Source organism: Schistocerca piceifrons, chromosome 2, assembly GCF_021461385.2.
Source record: "Schistocerca piceifrons isolate TAMUIC-IGC-003096 chromosome 2, iqSchPice1.1, whole genome shotgun sequence".
NCBI classification, from domain to species: domain Eukaryota; kingdom Metazoa; phylum Arthropoda; class Insecta; order Orthoptera; family Acrididae; genus Schistocerca; species Schistocerca piceifrons.
In genome coordinates, this window is record NC_060139.1 from 43,394,047 (window position 1) to 43,415,836 (window position 21,790).

The 21,790-nt window shown below is 40.7% G+C and overlaps 1 protein-coding gene across 1 annotated transcript in view; it reads left to right on the forward strand.

Annotated features, from left to right (window-relative positions):
• LOC124775135 (serine protease snake-like) overlaps window positions 1–21,790 on the forward strand; it is a 264,861-nt gene that overhangs the window by 129,054 nt on the left and 114,017 nt on the right. The window contains exon 2 of the mRNA XM_047249975.1: window positions 10,741–10,933. Within this exon, the coding sequence (XP_047105931.1) occupies window positions 10,741–10,933 (193 nt within the window). The remainder of the gene's footprint in view (window positions 1–10,740; window positions 10,934–21,790) is intronic.

The window sequence follows — 21,790 nt, forward strand, 5'->3', positions numbered from 1 at the left end:
TCTGCATTGCAGTCGAGCTCTGGCAACGTTGTTCTCTGTGTTGACTGTGTTTTGTGACGTCAGATGCACAGAACGAACCAAAACCCGGGCGCCGTCGTAAATGACACACTTTTTGTGATGTCAGATGCACAGAACGAACCTAAACTCGGCCGCCGTCGTAAATGACGCGCACTATAGTTCTCTCTGAAGTTCTCTATCGGTACAGCTCCTGACCCAGCCGCTCAATAAAAGCATCCCATTACCAGTTTTGATCGACTTTTGGTGCTTAACCTCACCCAGATTCATTCACGTTCAGAATCCATAACAACCTCACTGGATATTATCGAGTAGACCTATCTTACTGCAATAAATACGCCACAAACTTCGCCGATTAAACTGATATATTATTCATTTCATTCAACAGTTCGTGTAATTCTTTTCCATTTTCACGGAGGATAGCCTTACCGTCAGTGAATCTTGTCATTGATGCACTTTCATCTAGAATTTTAATGGCACTCCTCTACTTCCCATTAATCTCTGTCATTGATCTACGATGTATAGATTGAACAGCAGGGGCTAAGGACTTCATCCCTGTCTTACACTTCCTTTAATCTGAGAACTTAGTTCTTGGGTCCACAGCTCGTGGTCTTGCGGTAGCATTCCTGCGCCCGGGTTCTCGGGTTCGATTCCCGGCGGGGTCAGGGATTTTCTCTGCCTCGTGATGACTGGGTGTTCTGTGATTTCCTTAGGTTAGTTAGGTTTAAATAGTTCTAAGTTCTAGGGGACTGATGACCATAGATGTTAAGTCCCATAGTGCTCAGAGCCATTTGAACTTAGTTCTTGGTCTTCAGTGTTATTGTTCCTTCTTGGTTCCTGTACATAATGCGTATTTTTTCACATAGCTTACCTCTATCTTTCACAGAATTTCCAACGTTTTACACCATATTTCATTGTCGAATGCTTTTTTCAGGCCGACAAATTCTACAAACGTGTCTCGATTTTTCTTCGGTCTTGATTCCGTTATCAGTTGCAACATAAGAACTGCCTCTCAGGTGCCGTTACCTTTCCCAAAGCCAAACTGGTCTTCATCTATCAGACCCTCAATTTTCTTTTACATTCTTCTGTATATTACTTCTGTCACCAACTTGAATGCATCAGCTGTTATGCGATTGTGTGATATTTCTCCCACTTGCCAGATCTTGCAATATTAGGATATGTGTGGATGACATTTCTCTGACAGTCTGATGGCATGTCGATAGTCCCATACATTCTACATATCAAAGTGAATAGTCGTTTTGTTGCATCTTCCCCAATGATTTTAGAAATTCTGATGGAATGTTAACTATTGCTTCTGCCTCATTTGGTCTTAAGAGTCCAAAGCTATTCGAAATTCTGATTCTAATACTGAATATTCTCTCTCTTCCCTATCACCTCATGCTGCTGCTTCTTCTGTCATGCCATCATATAAATCCTCCACCACCTAGAGGTTTTTCAATGTACTTCTTCCATCTATCCACTCTCTCCTTTGCAATTAACAGTGGAATCCCCATTGCATTTTTAATGTTATTGCCCTTGCGTTTAGTTTCACCGAAGGTTGTTATGAATTTTCTGTATTCTGAGTCTATCCTGACAATCCTTTCATTTCGCTTTTATCACATTTTTTCAAGGAGTCATTTCGCCTTAGCTCCCCTGCACTTCCTATTTATTTCATTCCTAAGTGACTTCCTGAAATGCATTGAACATTTCTGTACTTCCTTCTTTCGTTGATCAACTGATGTATTTCTTCTGTTACCCATGATTTCTTTGCAGTATACCTATGTTCTCCTTTCCAACTTCTGTAATCGCCCTTTTTATAGATGTCCATCCCTCTTCAACTGAACTGCCTACTGAGCTATTCATCATTATGGTTTCTATAGCCACAGTGATATTAAAGCATGTGTCTTCATTCCTTGGTACTTCTGTATTCGACTTCATTGCTCATTTATTCTTCCTGACCACTCTCTTGAACTTCAGCATAGTCATCATTATTACTAAATTGTGATCAGTGTCTATATCTGCTCGTGGCTATGCCTCACAAGTCAGTATCTTATTTTGGTATCTCTGCCAGACCATGATGTAATCAATCTGGAATCTTCCTGTATCTCCTGGCCTTTTCCAAATATAGACCTACCTCCTGCTCTTGTGATTCTTCAAGAAAGTATTCGCTGTCGCAATCTGACATTTATAGTAGAACTAAGTTAGTCTTTCTCCTCTCTCATTTCTACTACCAAGTCCACATTCTCCTGTAATCCTTTCTTCTCCCCCTTCCCCCACAACTGCATTCTAATCTCCCATGACTGTTAGATTCTCATATCCCTTTACATACTGAATTACAAATTCAATATCTTCAAATACATTTTCTATCTCTTCATCTTCTGCTTGCAGCATCAGCATGTATAAATCAACTATTGTTGTTGTTCGCTTGTGTTGATTCTGGTTAAAACAACCCTGTCATTGAACAGTAACTCACCCCCTGCCCTTGTCACTGAACTGTTAACAATAACTCACTCCCCTGCCCTACCATCCTACCTATAATGAACTCTACTTCTATTTTACCATTTTCTGTTGCTGTTAATATTACCCTATACTCATCTGACCTGAAATCCTTGTCTTCTTTCCATTTCACTTCACTGGCCTGCACTATCATATTAAAACTTCTGACATGCTGACATTCCAAGCCCCAACTCTTATATTTTAATTTTGTTGTTGACTATTCCGTATTTTTCTCATGATCACTTCCCTCTTGGCGTACCCCTCTGAGATCCAGAATATTTTCCCAATGGAGAGATCATAAACACTTTTTTTAATTTTTTAAATTTTCTTTATTACAGGCCTCATGTCATGTGGATACACATTGTGTATCTGTAATGCAGTAGTTTCCATTGCCTTCTGCATCTTCATGCCTTTGATCAATGCTGTTTCTTCTACCTTTTAGGTGCCGTTTCCTATCACAAGGGCTAAAGAGCCCCTGAACGTGTTTGCCTGTCCGCCCTCTTTGACAAGGCCATTGTCAAAATGAGTGTGACCTCTCATTCTGGAAGCATTTGGCCGCCATTGCTGATGATTTTTATTCAAAATTTAAGCAGTGCTGGGGTCGAACTTGGACTAAGGACGTTTTGATTGCTAGTCGAAGACATTACTTCTTTTCAAACCAACAGTTTAGTTCATGGAATGAATAAAGTCATTTACTTTAGTTCAAAAAGGTGTCCATTTTCTATAACTAGCTGGAAGTGTGTGTGTGTGTGTGTGTGTGTGTGTGTGTGTGTGTGTGTGGTAGGGTTGCCAACTATCTCGAATTCCTCGGGAAATCCCGTATTTTGGCTACGTTTTTCCCAGATCCCGTGTCCCGCATTATTTCGAATTTATCCCGTATTTTTCTGTCTTTTGCAATAGTAGTTCAAATAGTGTATTTCGCCTTTCGCACTCACAGTTGATACTAACTGTGCACAGTAAAAGTTGCCGCAGCTTGCACCGAAGCAGTACTAAAACAAATAGTGATCTGTATTAGCGGCATGACTTGCCTTACAAACGCGCGTGAAAGAAATGTGGTCGTAGCCAAGGGGATTCACACTACGTGAGAGAGTCGCCGTGTGGCGATGCTGCACGTGAAATAAACGTTCGTCTATAATAATAATAATAATAACTATTATTATTATTATTATTTTATTGTCTCTAAGCCATTACAGCAATAGACAAAGTCATACACATAATACAATACAGTACATGCTGTAAAAGAACAGAATTGTTAATAACGTTACAGTTTAATATCACAGGTCATGAAATCCTTTATATTGTAGAATGGGTTTACAACTAACCAGTCATAAAGTGTTTGTTTGTATTGTTACTCTGGTAAATTTTGTACTGCTTGTGGAAGTTTCTTAAACAATTTGTGGCCTATAAGTTCATAACTGTTAACTGATTTTGACAGTCTGTGGTAGGGCGTACAGATACAGCTGTTTGTCCTAGTGTTGTAACAATGTATATTTGCCCTGCATTTTACTTTAGGTAAGTTCTTTTTTGTGTAAATTAAAACATAATAAATATATAGGTTTATTACTGTCATGATTTTTTGTTGAGTAAACAAAGGTTTGGAGTGAGCCTTGTATGGTGAGCCTGTAATTATCCCAATAGCTTTCTTTTGCAGCAGTAGTATATCATGCACATAAGTGGAGTTTCCCCATAAAATAATACCATAGGATATGATGCTTTGGAAAAATGAGTAGTGAGATACTCTTAACATAATTTTTAGGTACACAGTGCATTAATCGCCTTAACAAATAGATTACCCTAGATAATTTACCACTAATATACTTAATGTGTGGATTGCAAGAAAGTTTATCATCCAAATATACCCCCAAAAATTTAACACAACTAGGATCATCTGATGGAAACTTGTCATTTAAACTAAATACCATCTGCTGGGTTTTGCTTTCATTAAGCAAGAACCCATTTGCTTTAAACCAGAGTGAAGCTTGCTCAGTTATCTCTGTACCACATGTTTTGAGGCTATTAAGATCATTACAGCTGTTCAGAAACGTTGTATCATCAGCATAGAGTACTGTTCTGGATTTAATAAATGATGGCAGCTCATTTATCATTATTAGGAAAAGGAAAGGGCCCAGCATGGATCCCTGTGGAACACCTACCTTAACTTGTTCTATACTGGACATTTCTTTCCCAATACACATACACTTGCGTGGAACTGTAACTTGGCACGCGGGCTCCTTTGTTTCTGATCGGTAGCTGTCGGAGGATTTCGTCGCGTAGCGATTTACAGATGTTCATTGCCAATGCCAACTGTGCAACGTACTAATAGCCGGGGTTGACTGAGTTGCTGTCTGCATTGTCGTCAACTTTGCAATTCATATCTACTCCTAATTTTGCGTTTATTTTGATGACCGATACATACTTTTCAAAAGGTTTTTTCCTTACTTAACTCATCAGTACTAATAGTGATATCAATTTCAATGGCACCAAGTGTGTAACTGCCAACTGGTTACTTCAGTTGGGTGCATAGCTGCTTTTGTGGAAGCTCGTAAACACATGATTGCAGTAGAGGATGTGACGTTGTTGTGGTCAGATTCGGAGTTTGTGATTTCTTGATTTAAGATGAGTAGTGATGACGACTGGGTGAAATCACCCACAAGGAAGAGAACTAGAAACATGTGTTTTACCGTTCATGTTGGGAAGACACATATTTCTGGATTCGTCCAGTGAAAGCTAATTGTTTCAAAGCCTTCTGTTGTACCTGCAAACGGGAAATTAATGTGGTACATGGAGGCAATACTGACTGTTCTCAGAATGCGGAAACTACAGGTAAGCTATAAATCAATTTTGTAGTACCATTGTATTACTTTGTTTGGTGCAATTTAAGATTACATAAATATGAATTCAATGTAGTAATAAATATCTTTAATATCATTAGGCCATACAAACAAGGAGAAAGACGTGAAGGAGTCTTCCACGATTTCCACCTTCTTTCCTGCTAGTGGTTTCACCACAAGTGGATTGCACGGAGCTGTTGAAGGAGAACTGACATTTGTATGTCACACACTTAAACATAATCTCAGTTATAATAGCTTGGACTGCAATGTTAAAACGGCGAAGGGTGTATTCAGTGGTTCTAGTGTTACAGAAAAAAAATATTGTGGGCGCACTGAAGCAGAACAAAGTTTTGGCTCCAAAAAGTGTTTCAGATTTTGTTACGGTTTTAAAACAATCTCAATCAGTCAAGTAAATTTTTCTCTATAGCAACTGATGCTTCAAACCATTAAAATGGGAAGATGTTTCCGATTGTTTTGATGTTTGAACCCGAAATTGGAATTCAAAATAAACTTCAGAATTGTGTAGAAGAGAGCAGTGAAGCAGCAATGTCTCTTTACAATTTGTTGAAACGTTCCTTGGAGTCCCACAAACTTGATAGAAACAGCTGTAGTGCTTTTTGTGCTGATAATACCAACGTTAGTTTTGGAAAGCATAATTCAGTATTTTGACTGTTAAATGATGATAACAAACAAATAGCAAGGCAAACTGATCGAATCACATTTTGCATAATGCGATGAAACATGCCTGTGATACCTTAGATGTTAATCTTGAAAATTCGGTCCTACAATTATATGGTAACTTTTCACTTTTTTCAAATCAAAGGGAATTTATAAAACACTTTTTTGAATATGTAGATGTAGAATGGAGTGAAATTCTACGATATGTACCTACTAGATGGCTTTCTTCAACACAAGCAGTTGACACAATCATTACAAATTGGGAACCCATTAAAAGTTATATGAAAAGTACTGATAAAAATGAAAATGTCGTGTGATTAGGGCCTCCCATCGGATAGACCGTTCGCCGGGTGCAAGTCTTTCGATATGACGCCACTTCGGCGACTTGCGCGTTGATGGGGATGAAATGATGATTAGGACAACACAACACCCAGTCCCTGAGCGGAGAAAATCGAACCCGGGCCATCAGGATTGACAGTCTGTCGCGCTGACCACTCAGCTATTTTTAAATGATTCTGACGACACTGAAGAAGAGTTAACTTTTATTTAACTTTTTTCCCACGTTGGTGCAGTTGTTCTAGATTGTTCTAAGTTATCGGAACGCTGTGATGTTACTGTAATAGAAACTTTTTGAGACAATCAAGACTTAAATCAGTAAAATTGAGCACAGAATGAGTGACAGATGTTTTGGTAGTGCCACATATAAAGTTTTAAATAAGTTAACTTGTCGCATAACCAGAAAACGGATTGAAGATAATCTTATGGAATTTTATGTGTTGGTGAAAACGTATTTGGTCAAGAACTTCAGATTTGAAGATCAACTGCCATTGTCAGTTGAGTCTTGGATACCTCTTTGTCTAAGTTCTCAGCTAAAATTTAAGCATCTTCAAGGAATAATGGAGTCGGTGCAGATAAGTGAAGTAGGTGAAGATTACATCTTGGGTTGTCGGGTGTTCTGCCGGATATCAGCGTCGTACTTGCACGATATTTCGGTCACGTAGCTCGAGACCTTCATCAGGTGCGACCTGAGACTGCTCCTCGAGTGGACCTGGTCCAGTATTTATGCCTATGGCCTTCCCCCTCCACCAACGGCTGCAGGCGCTTCCTCTGTGGTCCGCGCCCATTCCCTGTGACCTGCTGGAGCGCTGCTGCTCCGTTTTCCGTCCGCTGCGGTTCTAGGTGTTCCCTCTGCGGTCCGTGCCCACCAAACCCGCTCCTGGGGGTTTCATCTACGGTCTGGGGTACCAGGCGTTCCCCCTGCGGTCCACGCCCGCTCACCACGACCTGTTGGAGCGTTGCCGCTCCGTTTTTCGTCTGCTGCGGCTCTGGATGTTCCCTCTGTGGTCCGCGCCCACCAGTCCCACTTCTGGGTGTTCCATCTTCGGTCTGGTGCTCCTGGCAGTCCGTCAGGGGCTCGTTTACCATCTCCATGTCTCTGGTTCTTCTGTTTGTGTAGTGTTGCAGCTGGCCCCGTTGCTCCTTTTCTGGCAAATACTGGTACCACTTCTCCATCTCGACACCTCAGCAAAAAACTGAGAGAACTCAGCATCTTCCCTTTCTTCTGCCGTAGCTTGTCCAGCTTCTTGATATTCTGATACATCTCCTCCCCGTAGAGACTTTTGATGTAACTCTTCAGGCTTTCCCGGCGATCTAATGACATCTTGGGTTGTCGGGTGTTCTGCCGGATATCAGCTGATATCTGCTGATATCCGGCAGAACACCCGACAACCCAAGATGTCATTAGATCGCCGGGGAAGCCTGAAGAGTTACATCAAAAGTCTCTACGGGGAGGAGATGTATCAGAATATCAAGAAGCTGGACAAGCTACGGCAGAAGAAAGGGAAGATGCTGAGTTCTCTCAGTTTTTTGCTGAGGTGTCGAGATGGAGAAGTGGTACCAGTATTTGCCAGAAAAGGAGCAACGGGGCCAGCTGCAACACTACACAAACAGAAGAACCAGAGACATGGAGATGGTAAACGAGCCCCTGATGGACTGCCAGGAGCACCAGACCGAAGATGGAACACCCAGAAGTGGGACTGGTGGGCGCGGACCACAGAGGGAACATCCAGAGCCGCAGCAGACGAAAAACGGAGCGGCAACGCTCCAACAGGTCGTGGTGAGCGGGCGTGGACCGCAGGGGGAACGCCTGGTACCCCAGACCGTAGATGAAACCCCCAGGAGCGGGTTTGGTGGGCACGGACCGCAGAGGGAACACGTAGAACCGCAGCGGACGGAAAACGGAGCAGCAACGCTCCAGCAGGTCACAGGGAATGGGCGCGGACCACAGAGGAAGCGCCTGCAGCCGTTGGTGGAGGGGGAAGACCATAGGCATAAATACTGGACCAGGTCCACTCGAGGAGCAGTCTCAGGTCGCACCTGATGAAGGTCTCGAGCTACGTGACCGAAATATCGTGCAAGTACGACGCTGATATCCGGCAGAACACCCGACAACCCAATATGTCATTAGATCGCCGGGAAAGCCTGAAGAGTTAGGTGAAGATTATTTGTGTGTGGAATTTTGCAAAGTAAAGAAGAGTTTGGAACAAAGCATATCTGTGGAAGGCAACGCAAACGGATGGTGAGCTAATGTTTTCTGTACCTTGAGAACCGAAAATGTTCAGATCCCCAATTTGCTGAAAATGTTAGTGTGGTGTGCATACTGTAAGACCTTTGGTACACACACCATCAGATTATTTGACTTGTTGCTCTAACGAAGTAGGCAAGTGTCAGAAATATGTCTCGTGGTCTTATCGTGGCGTGTTTATCTTCTGCCGTCAGGTCAGACGATAGAAATGCCACTTGCACGCTTAGAGTAGCAGATTGACAGTGACCAACATTAAACAGAACTTGATTAATTTTCACACACATTTATTAAAATAATAACAAGCATAAACATTACATAACTTGATTCTGGATGCAATTTACAATTGACAATCTGAAGTTACTTTGGTTTTGGTACATTAATCTTATTCTCACATGTCTCTGATACTTGACAAAGTGTCTATACATTTATCTTCATGGCTATGTACAGGAATATGATAATCTTCTTAGGTGCAGACTGAAACTTGACTATAGACTGGTACAGACTAATGCAGACTGGTACGGACTGATGCAGACAAATGCAGATTGAGTAATCGGAGGTCTGTACACTCGTTATAATACCTCGCACGTTCAGGTATCACTGCGCGAGTGTGATCCGCAGGGGAAAAGGTTCTACGTTAGCAGCAATCTCATTGGCTGCGTTACATATTAATACGCGGATCGGCGGAAGCAGAATTTGGTCCGTCTCTAAGGCAGCGCCATCTCGTAGTGTGGAGACAGATGAGCGCTGCGCCTGCGCTGTGTTGCTTAGCAGGGTGCGATCTAGTGGGAAAGTTGTGTACGCTCTGACTACGCGGAACTATGTACACAACAGTTAGCTTTGCATTAAGCATTCCTGGTTCAAATGCAGAGGCAGAAAGAATTTTTTCTCTAATGAACCATAAATGGCAGAGGTGTGCAACAAATGTACCACCAAGCTTATAAAAGCAAAACTGCAAACAGCAGTGAATTTTAATTGTAGAGAATTCTTTAAGTATGTAAAATTCAACAAATCTTTGCAAAACGAAGGAAAGTCTGTAAATAAATACAAGTAATAATATAAAGTAAGACATGTATGCACATTTAAAATATATTTCTTTGTAGAAAACACTATTCAAATTAATAAATAAGAAACTAGTGAAACTAGTTGCGGTATCCGCAATCAAGGCTGATAGTTTCTTATATATTAGATTATCACGATTGGATGACAGTGCTGCAATGTTGAAAGTACAAAAACTATTTGAATTGTTTATATTGTAGGCTTCCTCCTCGATCCCTTATTTTCTGTGTAAAAAGTTGGCAATCCTAGTGTGTGTGTGTGTGTGTGTGTGTGTGTGTGAGTGAGAGAGAGAGAGAGAGAGAGAGAGAGAGAGATATTGGTACAAAGCACCAGTTGGGACTCATCTTACAGTTCAGACAACTTTCCAATTCAATAGGCAAGAGCCCACCTTTATTACACAACATACAAATTTAATTTACTGAAATACAAGTACTAAACTATCTCTATATGCCAGCAGATGTGACAGTTACATGGTTTGTTACAAAGTAACTGACGCATTGAGTGTTAAAATACACACATGTACTGACCATGCATTGTGTATTCTAACCTGCCGCTGATTTCCATAATCTGATAGAGAGAACTGTGTGGTCATTATCAAATTTCAAATCAGTGGAGTTGAAAATATGTCAAAGGGCTTCCAAAATTATTATGAAATTTGTGGCATGCTGTAGTTACCAGTGATAGCTTATGTCAATTACATTACTAGCAGTTTCTGCCCTATGCTCATGTAGCTATTGCAAGAAAATATCATTTGATGATCTCCATTGATACTGCATCCACAGCTGCATTGAATTATTTAAATGATTTAATGTCGGGTGATGCTGTGATATTCTTCTTTATTTGTCAGTCAGTTGCACGACTTTGATGTTAGCCCATTAGCAAATGTCTTCACAAAATATTTGTTGATCACCATAGTGCTTGAGTATAGGTGTCGTAGTAGTTGTAAAATTGGTATCACAAGCATCATTAGTAAAGGTGTAACTGTACAATGAATAAAGAAAAAAAAAGACAATTTCAGGTGGCATTAGATCATTTAAAGGAGTCTAATTACTTCATTTACATATATTATTATTGTTACAGAGGGTGAACTGTGCCATTCAAAAAATGGAGGCTCTGGGAAGTGCCTGCATATCAGCTTATGTCCATCAGCCATCCACAGGGTGTATAAAGGTATCGAGCTGGACATATGTGGTTTCCAAGGCAGTGCAGCCATAGTGTGTTGTGAAGATCCTGCTGCCTCCAGTCAAGTAATTGCAGGAGATCGACCAGCTAGGTACAAAACATTACCTTATAACTTTCTTTTCATGTAGCACTTCAGTATTGTTAAAACAGTAGATACTAGTAAATAGTAGTATGACTGAGTGACAGCTGACAGCTTTAAGTATATCATGTGCCACACTCTCATTGGATATGATGACAAATAATATCTTGCATTAAAATTATGTCATAACTGATGGTAGATACAATTGTACTTAATGTGCCTCAACAGTGTTGACTAAGGGATAGTTGTAGGTAGTACTGTAAACATGATTCACACACAAGGCAGCCCTGACAAAATATTGCTGTTTTGTTTGCACAACGTGATGCTTAGTTATCTCTTGTAACTTAATGTTCGCACTACAGCATATTTACTGTCTGTTGTGATATATAAACTCTTTCTCAGAGTACAAAATCACAAGTCTACATTATTCTTCGTTAAATCTTCATTAATTGAGAAGACTCTTAGCTAGGGCTAGGATCTGGAAATGTGCAGCAAACTTCAGCCAAGATCAGGAAGCCTAGGAATGTGCAAATTGTGGGGAAAAATAAAGTGGTCCTGCTAGGCAGCAGTCATGGCTGGGTGTATGCCTTCAGTTACAGGAAAGCTTAAGGGCAGTGTACAAGGCCACCAACATATTCAAATGATATGCTGGGTTAAGTCTAGTGCTAGAGGACTTATAGTCCTTAAGTAATGATTTTATGAAAGAAGACCATATAGTGATAGTGGGTGGGGTTGAAAACCAAATCATACATATACTGTTTCATAAAGGAAAAGAAACCATTGTGGAAAGCAATATGGAACATTTTTCAGGCTTAACTATCTATCAACAAAACAAACATTTAATAAAAAATAAAATACAACTATTAGAAATTGATCTCCATTCTTTTAACTGCACAGTAGTTACTGTCACTGAGTGCTGGTGTAGAGACACAGAAATTCAACATATAGTATTATCATTCTAAGAAAGGACAGACTTACTGTAGGACTACTTCACAGGATGGAGGACCATGTATTTATAGTTGAAAAAGAAAACAATCCAAATCAAGGCATGACATTAGTACTGTAAGTTTAGATTTGAAATAGCAGTTATAGAATTAAAAGGGCTTGATATCACCAAGAAATTGATCATTCGGTTTATCTATCAATCTCCCATTGGTAGTGTGGACACTTTTTTCAATAAATTAACAGACATCACAGATAAATTCTGAAGTACAAAAGTAAGCATAATTTTTTGTGAAGGCACAAACAAAGATATCAAAAATGAAACTACTAGCACCCTCATAAATATCCTTCAGAGGTATGGGATGTGTCTGTTTGTCAGCAGTGGAACAAAGATTACTACAATGACTGCATCAATAACTGACCATTTGGCCACAAATATAGTCACTGAAAAGTGTGACATAGCTGTAAAAGATCTTGGCATATCTGACCATTTGTGTCTAATAATAACAGTAAAATAAGTTGTGGAAAAAATATCTAAATTGCAGAACTACAAAACACACTTATCAGAAAAATAAACAAAGATGATGTGACTTACCAAACGAAGCGCTGGCAGGTCGATAGACACACAAACTAACACAAACAAACACACAAAATACTAGCTTTCGCAACCAGCGGTTGCTTCGTCAGGAAAGAGGGAAGGAGAGGGAAAGACAAAAGGATGTGGGTTTTAAGGGAGAGGGTAAGGAGTCCTTCCAATCCCGGAAGCGGAAAGACTTACCTTAGGGGGGAAAAAAGGATGGGTATACACTCGCACACACAAACATATCCATCCACACATATACAGACACAAGCAGACATATTTAAATATGTCACCTTCAGCCCCACTCCCAGATTCAACCAAACAGCCCTCGTCAAAGATTTACTGTCCTACACTCGTACTCTCTGCTGGAAATATCGCTTTGCCACGAAGAAAAATGATCCTAATCCTACTCCTAATGATCCAACTCCCCAAGACACTATCCAAATTGAACCCTGCCTGGAACAGTTCCGTCCTCCGTCACAGCGGGACCCACCTCCTCTTCCTCAAAATCACCCTCTCCAAACCTTCCAGGAATTTCTGACTTCCAGCCTTGCTTCTCAATCCCTCTTAAAAAACCTTAATCCTACTGCCAACATCACCACTGCTGAAGCCCAAGCTATCCGTGATCTGAAGGCTGACCGATCCATCGTCATTCTTCCGGCGGACAAGGGTTCCACGACCATGGTACTTGATCGTCGGGAGTATGTGGCTGAGGGACTGCGTCAGCTTTCAGACAACACCACATACAAAGTTTGCCAAGGTAATCCCTTTCCTGATGTCCAGGCGGAGCTTCAAGGAATCCTCAGAACCTTAGGCCCCCTACAAAACCTTTCACCTGACTCCATCAACCTCCTGACCCCACCGACACCCCACACCCCTACCTTCTACCTTCTTCCTAAAATTCACAAACCCAATCATCCCGGCCGCCCCATTGTAGCTGGTTACCAAGCCCCCACGGAACGTATCTCTGCCTATGTAGATCAACACCTTCAACCCATTACATGCAGTCTCCCATCCTTTATCAAAGACACCAACCACTTTCTCGAACGCCTGGAATCCTTACCCAATCTGTTACCCCCGGAAACCATCCTTGTAACCATTGATGCCACTTCCTTATACACTAATATTCCGCACGTCCAGGGCCTCGCTGCGATGGAGCACTTCCTTTCACGCCGATCACCTGCCACCCTACCTAAAACCTCTTTCCTCATTACCTTAGCCAGCTTCATCCTGACCCACAACTTCTTCACTTTTGAAGGCCAGATATACCAACAATTAAAGGGAACAGCCATGGGTACCAGGATGGCCCCCTCATACGCCAACCTATTCATGGGTCGCTTAGAGGAAGCCTTCTTGGTTACCCAGGCCTGCCAACCCAAAGTTTGGTACAGATTTATTGATGACATCTTCATGATCTGGACTAACAGTGAAGAACAACTCCAGAATTTCCTCTCCAACCTCAACTCCTTTGGTTCTGTCAGATTCACCTGGTCCTACTCCAAATCCCATGCCACTTTCCTTGATGTTGACCTCCACCTGTCCAATGGCCAGCTTCACACGTCCGTCCACATCAAACCCACCAACAAGCAACAGTACCCATTACGACAGCTGCCACCCATTCCACATCAAACGGTCCCTTCCCTACAGCCTAGGTCTTCGTGGCCAACGAATCTGCTCCAGTCCGGAATCCCTGAAGCATTACACCAACAACCTGACAACAGCTTTCGCATCCCGCAACTACCCTCCCAACCTGGTACAGAAGCAAATAACCAGAGCCACTTCCTCATCCTCTCAAACCCAGAACCTCCCACAGAAGAACCACAAAAGTGCCCCACTTGTGACAGGATACTTTCTGAGACTGGATCAGACTCTGAATGTGGCTCTCCAGCAGGGATACGACTTCCTCAAATCCTGCCCTGAAATGAGATCCATCCTTCATGAAATCCTCCCCACTCCACGAAGAGTGTCTTTCCGCTGTCCACCTAACATTCGTAACCTCTTAGTTCATCCCTATGAAATCCCCAAACCACCTTCCCTACCCTCTGGCTCCTACCCTTGTAACCGCCCCCGGTGTAAAACCTGTCCCATGCACCCTCCCACCACCACCTACTCCAGTCCTGTAACCCGGAAGGTGTACATGATCAAAGGCAGAGCCACGTGTGATAGCACCCACGTGATCTACCAACTGACCTGCCTACACTGTGACGCATTCTATGTGGGAATGACCAGCAACAAACTGTCCATTCGCATGAATGGACACAGGCAGACAGTGTTTGTTGGTTATGAGGATCACCCTGTGGCTAAACATGCCTTGGTGAACGGCCAGCACATCTTGGCACAGTGTTACACCGTACGGGTTATCTGGATACTTCCCACTAACACCAACCTATCTGAACTCCGGTGATGGGAACTTGCTCTTCAATATATCCTCTCTTCCCGTTATCCACCAGGCCTCAATCTCCGCTAATTTCAAGTTGCCGCCACTCATACCTCACCTGTCATTCAACATCATCTTTGCATCTGCAGTTCTGCCTCGACTGTCATCTCTGCCCAAACTCTTTGTCTTTAAATATGTCTGCTTGTGTTGGTATATGTGTGGATGGATATGTGTGTGTGTGCGAGTGTATACCCGTCCTTTTTTCCCCCTAAAGTAAGTCTTTCCACTCCCGGGATTGGAATGACTCCTTACCCTTTCCCTTAAAACCCACATCCTTTCGTCTTTCCCTCTCCTTCCCTCTTTCCTGATGAGGCAACAGTTTGTTGCGAAAGCTTGAATTTTGTGTGTATGTTTGTGTTCGTTTGTGTGTCTGTCGACCTGCCAGCACTTTCATTTGGTAAGTCACATCATCTTTGTTTTTGGATATACTTTTCCTACGTGGAATGTTTCCCTCTATTATAACCACACACACACACACACACACACACACACATATATATGTGTATATATATATATATATATATATTTATTTTTATATATATATATATATATATATATATATATATATATATATATATATATATATATATATATATATATTATTTTTTCAAAAAACTAGCAAAGCTGAGATGAAGAGTACAGAGGAACCAATGTAAATGTGAAATTCTTTAAATTCTGATCATTTTTTTTAAATGTAACTTTGAAAAGTCATCTGCAAGAGTACTGATATCAGTATCAGTGTAAAGGAATCTGGATATGGATGGGCATGAAATACTCGATACACAACTCTGTATAATAATCAGTCAAGTACAGATGTATTGAATTAGTCACAACAAAGACCTATGTTTTTGAAAGAGAGAGCCTGAGAAAGAAATCCAAAAACTTACACTGAAGAGCCATAAGTCGCATAATTCTAGTCATGTTTTCTAGAAGAGTATTAAAATCTTGTGCTAACTATGCAGCACTGTCCTTCAGACATCTTTATTATAACTTCATGGGGCAAGGCCATTTTCCAGTAGACATAATCATGGAGACTTAACATGAAAATATAAAAAGGAAATAAGCAAATCACTTCTATTATTCATTATTTCCAGTCTTAGAAAAATAAGAAAGTTATTTAAACTAAAATATTTGTAAAATAGACTACATTATAAATCTATTGCCAGTGCTCGATAAAAGGTTTGCTTCCATACTTCACTGCTATAAATGGCTGAATGGTAACATTTAATATTAATTTAAGATAGTGTGACATGATCTGGAGTAGTTTTTGTATACCATTCTGGCAGTTTCCTAAAACAACCATAAGACACATAACAGGTGAGTAACGAGTCAGACACAACTCTAGTCCTTACTACAAGTGGGTCTCACATGTCCTGGGTTCTGAGTGAGCTGCTGCTCCATTTTAACACTTTAACCTTCCCCAGCATATACCTCGCTCATGCCCAATGAAGGATCTGTTAGTTCTCAAAGCTAGGTAGTGTGTCCCTTTCGCTTTCACATATGTCTATTGGTGGAACTGTACTTTTAATCTCCTGGCCAGTAATTCCGTCACATAATTTATCAGTTTTCTCAACTGAATTTTGCTTTGACACAAAGTAGGATTTCACAATTAAGCACAGATTCAGTTAACCCTTGAGTGGGCACTTTTGTGTATAAAGTGCACTAATCACAAATCATATTGTGATTGTTCAACTTCTCCCAGTGTATTTTTGCTCGAACAGTGTTCGAGCTACAAATAATATTGTCTTGTACTATTCTGTTGTTTTACAGTTGCATGCCTATTCCTTCATCATTGCTTTAGCGAGTGCAGTGAAAAGTTGTGTTGTCATACATCCATGCTAGCCACAGTTACACAAAATAAGCAGCAAGACGAGTGAGAAAAAAGTTTATGATCCATGCAAGAAAATGATCCAGATTCTGAGATAACAACATGATCCCGCATTGAGACAGTTTCACTGTTGGGTAATACTTGAACACAGTGACAGAGTGATACGATGAATGTGTATTTTATTATTGTTCCATTGAACAGTGATTTACCACACATAATACATTTTTTGTTGTTGTTTCATTAAACTAAGATTAAACTGTGATTTTTTTCCCTTGTTAACACATAGGCAGCTACTCTTTAATGTGTACAAAGTATACTGTGCTCCCACTTGTTACACAAGTTGGCGTGCCTGCTCAAGGGTTAAATAGAACCACATTGTGAAACCACATATTACAGACTTCATATAATAACTAACTAAATATTCTTTTGCCTGAACATGCCTTAACTTACTGAACAGTCATGATAACTGCCGACTGCATCTTGTACTATTAACTGAAAATACAACTGCACTGAAAGTACACAACACTGAGTCCTTATTGGACTGCTTAACCAGAAGTGCTACAGAAATTACTGCGTTCAGGTATCAGTATTAAAATCAAGTTTATCTATTTATTCACATCAGGATATCTCTGAAGGCAAATAATTTCTGTTGGGGGGGGGGGGAGTACTTTCTGATATTACATACTTCTCATTTTTCACTTCATAACTTTTAACTGCCTGTCAGTTACATTATGTAAATGGGTCCCTATTAATGGTACCATGCTTGGAAACCTGGTGGACCTGGAAAAAAAAAATCTTTCCGGTTTACTCTGTAACCTCGGCGATGTTTTTCATTGTGTTGACCATAAACAGTGAATGGAACTGTTGCAGTATTAATAACAGCTTTGTTGCAAGGATTGAGTCTTCCCTTTGTAACAAACCTTGTAGTTTTTTTACTCCTGTTACAGCTTTCAATATTATTTATTTGGCATGAGCACATTATCCAAAATCTCTAATATTAACTTATGGGCTTATCCAACTTAACTTTATTATCCATTAAATTCACTCTTTTAGTTAGAATTCATTGGTGTTACTACATTACCTACAAACCGCATTAATTACAAATACCAGTAATTTCAAACTTCATTCGTATGTAAACATATACCTGATGGTTAGCTTACTGATAAGTAGATAAAAAAAGCTGTGTGAAGGATGGTAGCATTTACACAGCTATTGTCAAAAATATGTTACCAGCTTCTAATCTCATTTAGTTTCAGAGTAATTAGCAGTCATAGTTGTTGTTGTTGTTGTCTTCAGTCCTGAGACTGGTTTGATGCAGCTCTCCATGCTACTCTACCCTGTGCAAGCTTCTTCATCTCCCAGTACTTACTTCAACCTACATCCTTCTGAATCTGTTTAGTGTATTCATCTCTTGGTCTCCCTCTACGATTTTTACCCTCCATGCTGCCCTCCAATGCTAAATTTGTGATCCCTTGATGCCTCAGAACATGTCCTACCAACCGGTCCCATCTTCTTGTCAAGTTGTGCCACAAACTCCTCTTCTCCCCAATTCTATTCAATACCTCCTCATTAGTTATGTGATCTACCCATCTAATCTTCAGCATTCTTCTGTAGCACCACATTTTAAAAGCTTCTATTCTTTTCTTGTCCAAACTATTTATCGTGCATGTTTCACTTCCATACATGGCTACACTCCATACAAATACTTTCAGAAACGACTTCCTGACACTTAAATCTATACTCGATGTCATAGTTACAGCAGTGTTATTGAAAAATAATATCGTATTTTGGCAAACTGGACAGTATAATTCAGTATCCTTAACTGTTGTATCCAAATGTTCACATTGAAAAGAACCTCACTTCACTGTTCAGTTAATTAGAAATGTATATTTTTAATTGTAATTTTTAAAAAGCCAGTTAACAAAGAGGTATTTTTCTTGTTGTGGGTTGATTTTTATATGATCGATTCATTGCGAGATGCCAAGTCTTTACTTGTTCTCTGTAATAAGTTACCTACTTTTCCAAATTTCCCAGTCAACATCTTGCTTTCTCTCAATGTTGTGGTTCTGCTATGCAGTGCCACATGTTTGATTGCTGACTTCTTTTCTGATTGCAGAGGGGCGAGGGCTACAAGATAGTTTCTACATTTAAACAACTCACTTCAAAATCACAAAGCATGGTTTCCATAATTCTCCTACATACATTCAAATAAGGTTTCAACCCACAAAAACTGCTAATTAACAAAGTTTTCCAGACAACATGTTCATATATTATGCTTCAATGCTTGACCAAAACCATAAGTTCATACTTCATGTGCGATAGCATGGCAGAGTGTCTATATAACAACATTCACTTTTCTTTAGTACTCAACCACTGCCATCAGGCCTCTTTCTTCTCTGGTTTCACAGCACCCCCAAGGCACAACTGCAAAGTGGAAGTGACCCCTCGCCGTCCAGTTCAAATTACCTATCCATTGTCAGTTTCTGTGCTGTGCCCACATTTTTCTTTCTCACATCTGCACATAGAGTCCAACAAACTGGGTACAGTGTATGCTCTTTACACTACTAATGATTAAAGTCGTGTTTTTTTACATGCATATCTTTCATCAGTCTAGTGAAAGGAAAATGAAATGTGTTGCTATGTACCACTACAACAATAGATAAATGTAGTTCTAATTACTTAATCTGATAAAAGAGAGGCTACTGGAATCTGTTTTCAGTCTGCAGATGATTATAAAATTGCAAGATCTGTTTGCTAAAAAATGGGAAAGTGTATTGCAGATGATTTAGCATCCGTCACTAGTCAGAAAATATATTGCCTTTTTCCTAAATTGCATGTCCAAGAGTTTACTCAGTGACTGTTTTTAATGATACACTGTGATCTTGCAATGAATATTTGGATCTGTATTAATCTTTAACAATGCATTCTGCAAACTGGGAGAGTAGCTTCCAGCCATGAACCGTGTTATATCCAAAAGATACTTAATATAATGGAAGGAAACATTCCACGTGGGAAAAATTTATATATAAAAACAAAGATGAGGTGACTTACCGAACAAAAGCGCTGGCAGGTCGATAGACACACAAACAAACACAAACATACACACAAAATTCAAGCTTTCGCAACAAACTGTTGCCTCATCAGGAAAGAGGGAAGGAGAGGGGAAGACGAAAGGAAGTGGGTTTTAAGGGAGAGGGTAAGGAGTCATTCCAATCCCGGGAGCGGAAAGACTTACCTTAGGGGGAAAAAAGGACAGGTATACACTCGTACACACGCACATATCCATCCACACATACAGACACAGACACAAGCTTGTGTGTCTCAACTGTGTGTCTCAACAGTTCATAGGCGAAGTAACATTGTTAAACTGTTCGCTTTGATCCTGTGCCCATTACACATGTTGTACAAATGGAGATGATATTTTAATTACTGACGACGCCTTTTGACATAATTGTTTTATTATTCTCCAGTGCATGATGTAATTTTAGAAGTTTTACTTCTGATGAAGGTATATTTATATGTACCGAAACCTTGGTCAAGAATTTCAATAAAAAAAATTCTATCCTGCAACTGTTTTTGGCTGCCATCCTTTATTGTGAAGAATTTTAACAGTTGCTGCTGCAGCCATGTTTAAAATCTTGAAATATATTATTTTTGCAACAAGATGCTGTAAATTCAAATACCTATGCTATGTAACAAGTGTATGTTGCATTATGAAGTACTGTACCATACATTGCCAAGTATGTCACCCGTAAGAGGCTTCTTATACATGTGAATTGCAAATTCCTACTGTTTGTACAAAAATTGTATAAAAATGGTATGACATGTCAAAAGTCACCAGTTGGTGACTATATGCAAAAAACGATAATAAATACATAAAAGGTACATATCAAACAGTGCCCCTCAGCATCCCTTTACCCCTCATCCTCAATGGGACAGGGCGCAGGGAAAGGATCCAATGTTCAGGTCATAAGCTGTCCTGGGCACCACATCATCAGAAATCACTCTGGCATATGTGACTGATGAGGAGGATGTCATGGAGTTAGATGCCTCTGATCCAGGCAGCCCCTCCACTTGCTCTCACTCTACAAGTGCTTCACCTCCCCCATGCAAAGGTGGAGGTACATTAAAACCACACTAGTGGCACGACTCCTATACTTCTGTGGAACATGAACGGGTTAAGGACTCATTTGGAGGAACTGAAACTTCTAAAACAGGCACATGCCTTGTGCTTGTGTTCACAAGAAATGAATTTTAAAAATGCAGACATCCCCGTGCTAGGGGGCATACGCTTTTGTACAAGAATGACCTATTGCGGAAAAGAGCAAAGGGAGGGGTTGCAGTGTTTGTCACTAATGTGCACCACTCTTCTGCTCTCCCCCTGACCTGCAAGCAGTAGCAGTTGAAATTCATGCACTTGGGTGGCTTATGGTTTGCTCTCTGTATTTATCTCTTCTGGATGCAGTAGGCTCTGAGGCTTTCACAGATCTTGTGGAACAACTCCCTCGACCATTTCTCCTCCTGGGAGACTTCAGTGCTCATTTCGTGTAGGCCTTGACCTCTACTTTCCCTCGGGGTCAGGTTTTGGAGAGCCTCCTGACATCTCAAGAGCTGTGCATCCTAAACACTGGTACTCCCACACATTTTTATGCTGCTACTGGGTCATTCTCGGCCATTGACGTATCTCTCTGCTCTCCAGCCCTTGCTGACTCTGTTCATGGGAGGTCATTGATGACCTTCAGTCCAGTGACAACTTCCCAATCTGCAGTCACCTGCTGGATGGTGCATTGCTGGAACAGAAGCCACCGACATGGATGACTGGCAGGGCTAACTGGACCCTTTTCAGCCAGTTGACTGTGTTTGAACACCATGACAGCATCCAGAAATGGGTGGACAACATCACGGCTATGATTGATCATGCCGCTGACTTCTCTCTACCACAGCCTTTCAGTCCTTTAGGAGGTGGCCTGTACTTTGGTGCACAGAAGAGTGCTGTTCAGCCATCTGGGTCAGATGTGTGGCTCTTCAATGGTGTAAATACTGCCTGACAGCAGACAACCGCACTGCCTTTCGAGTCGCTAG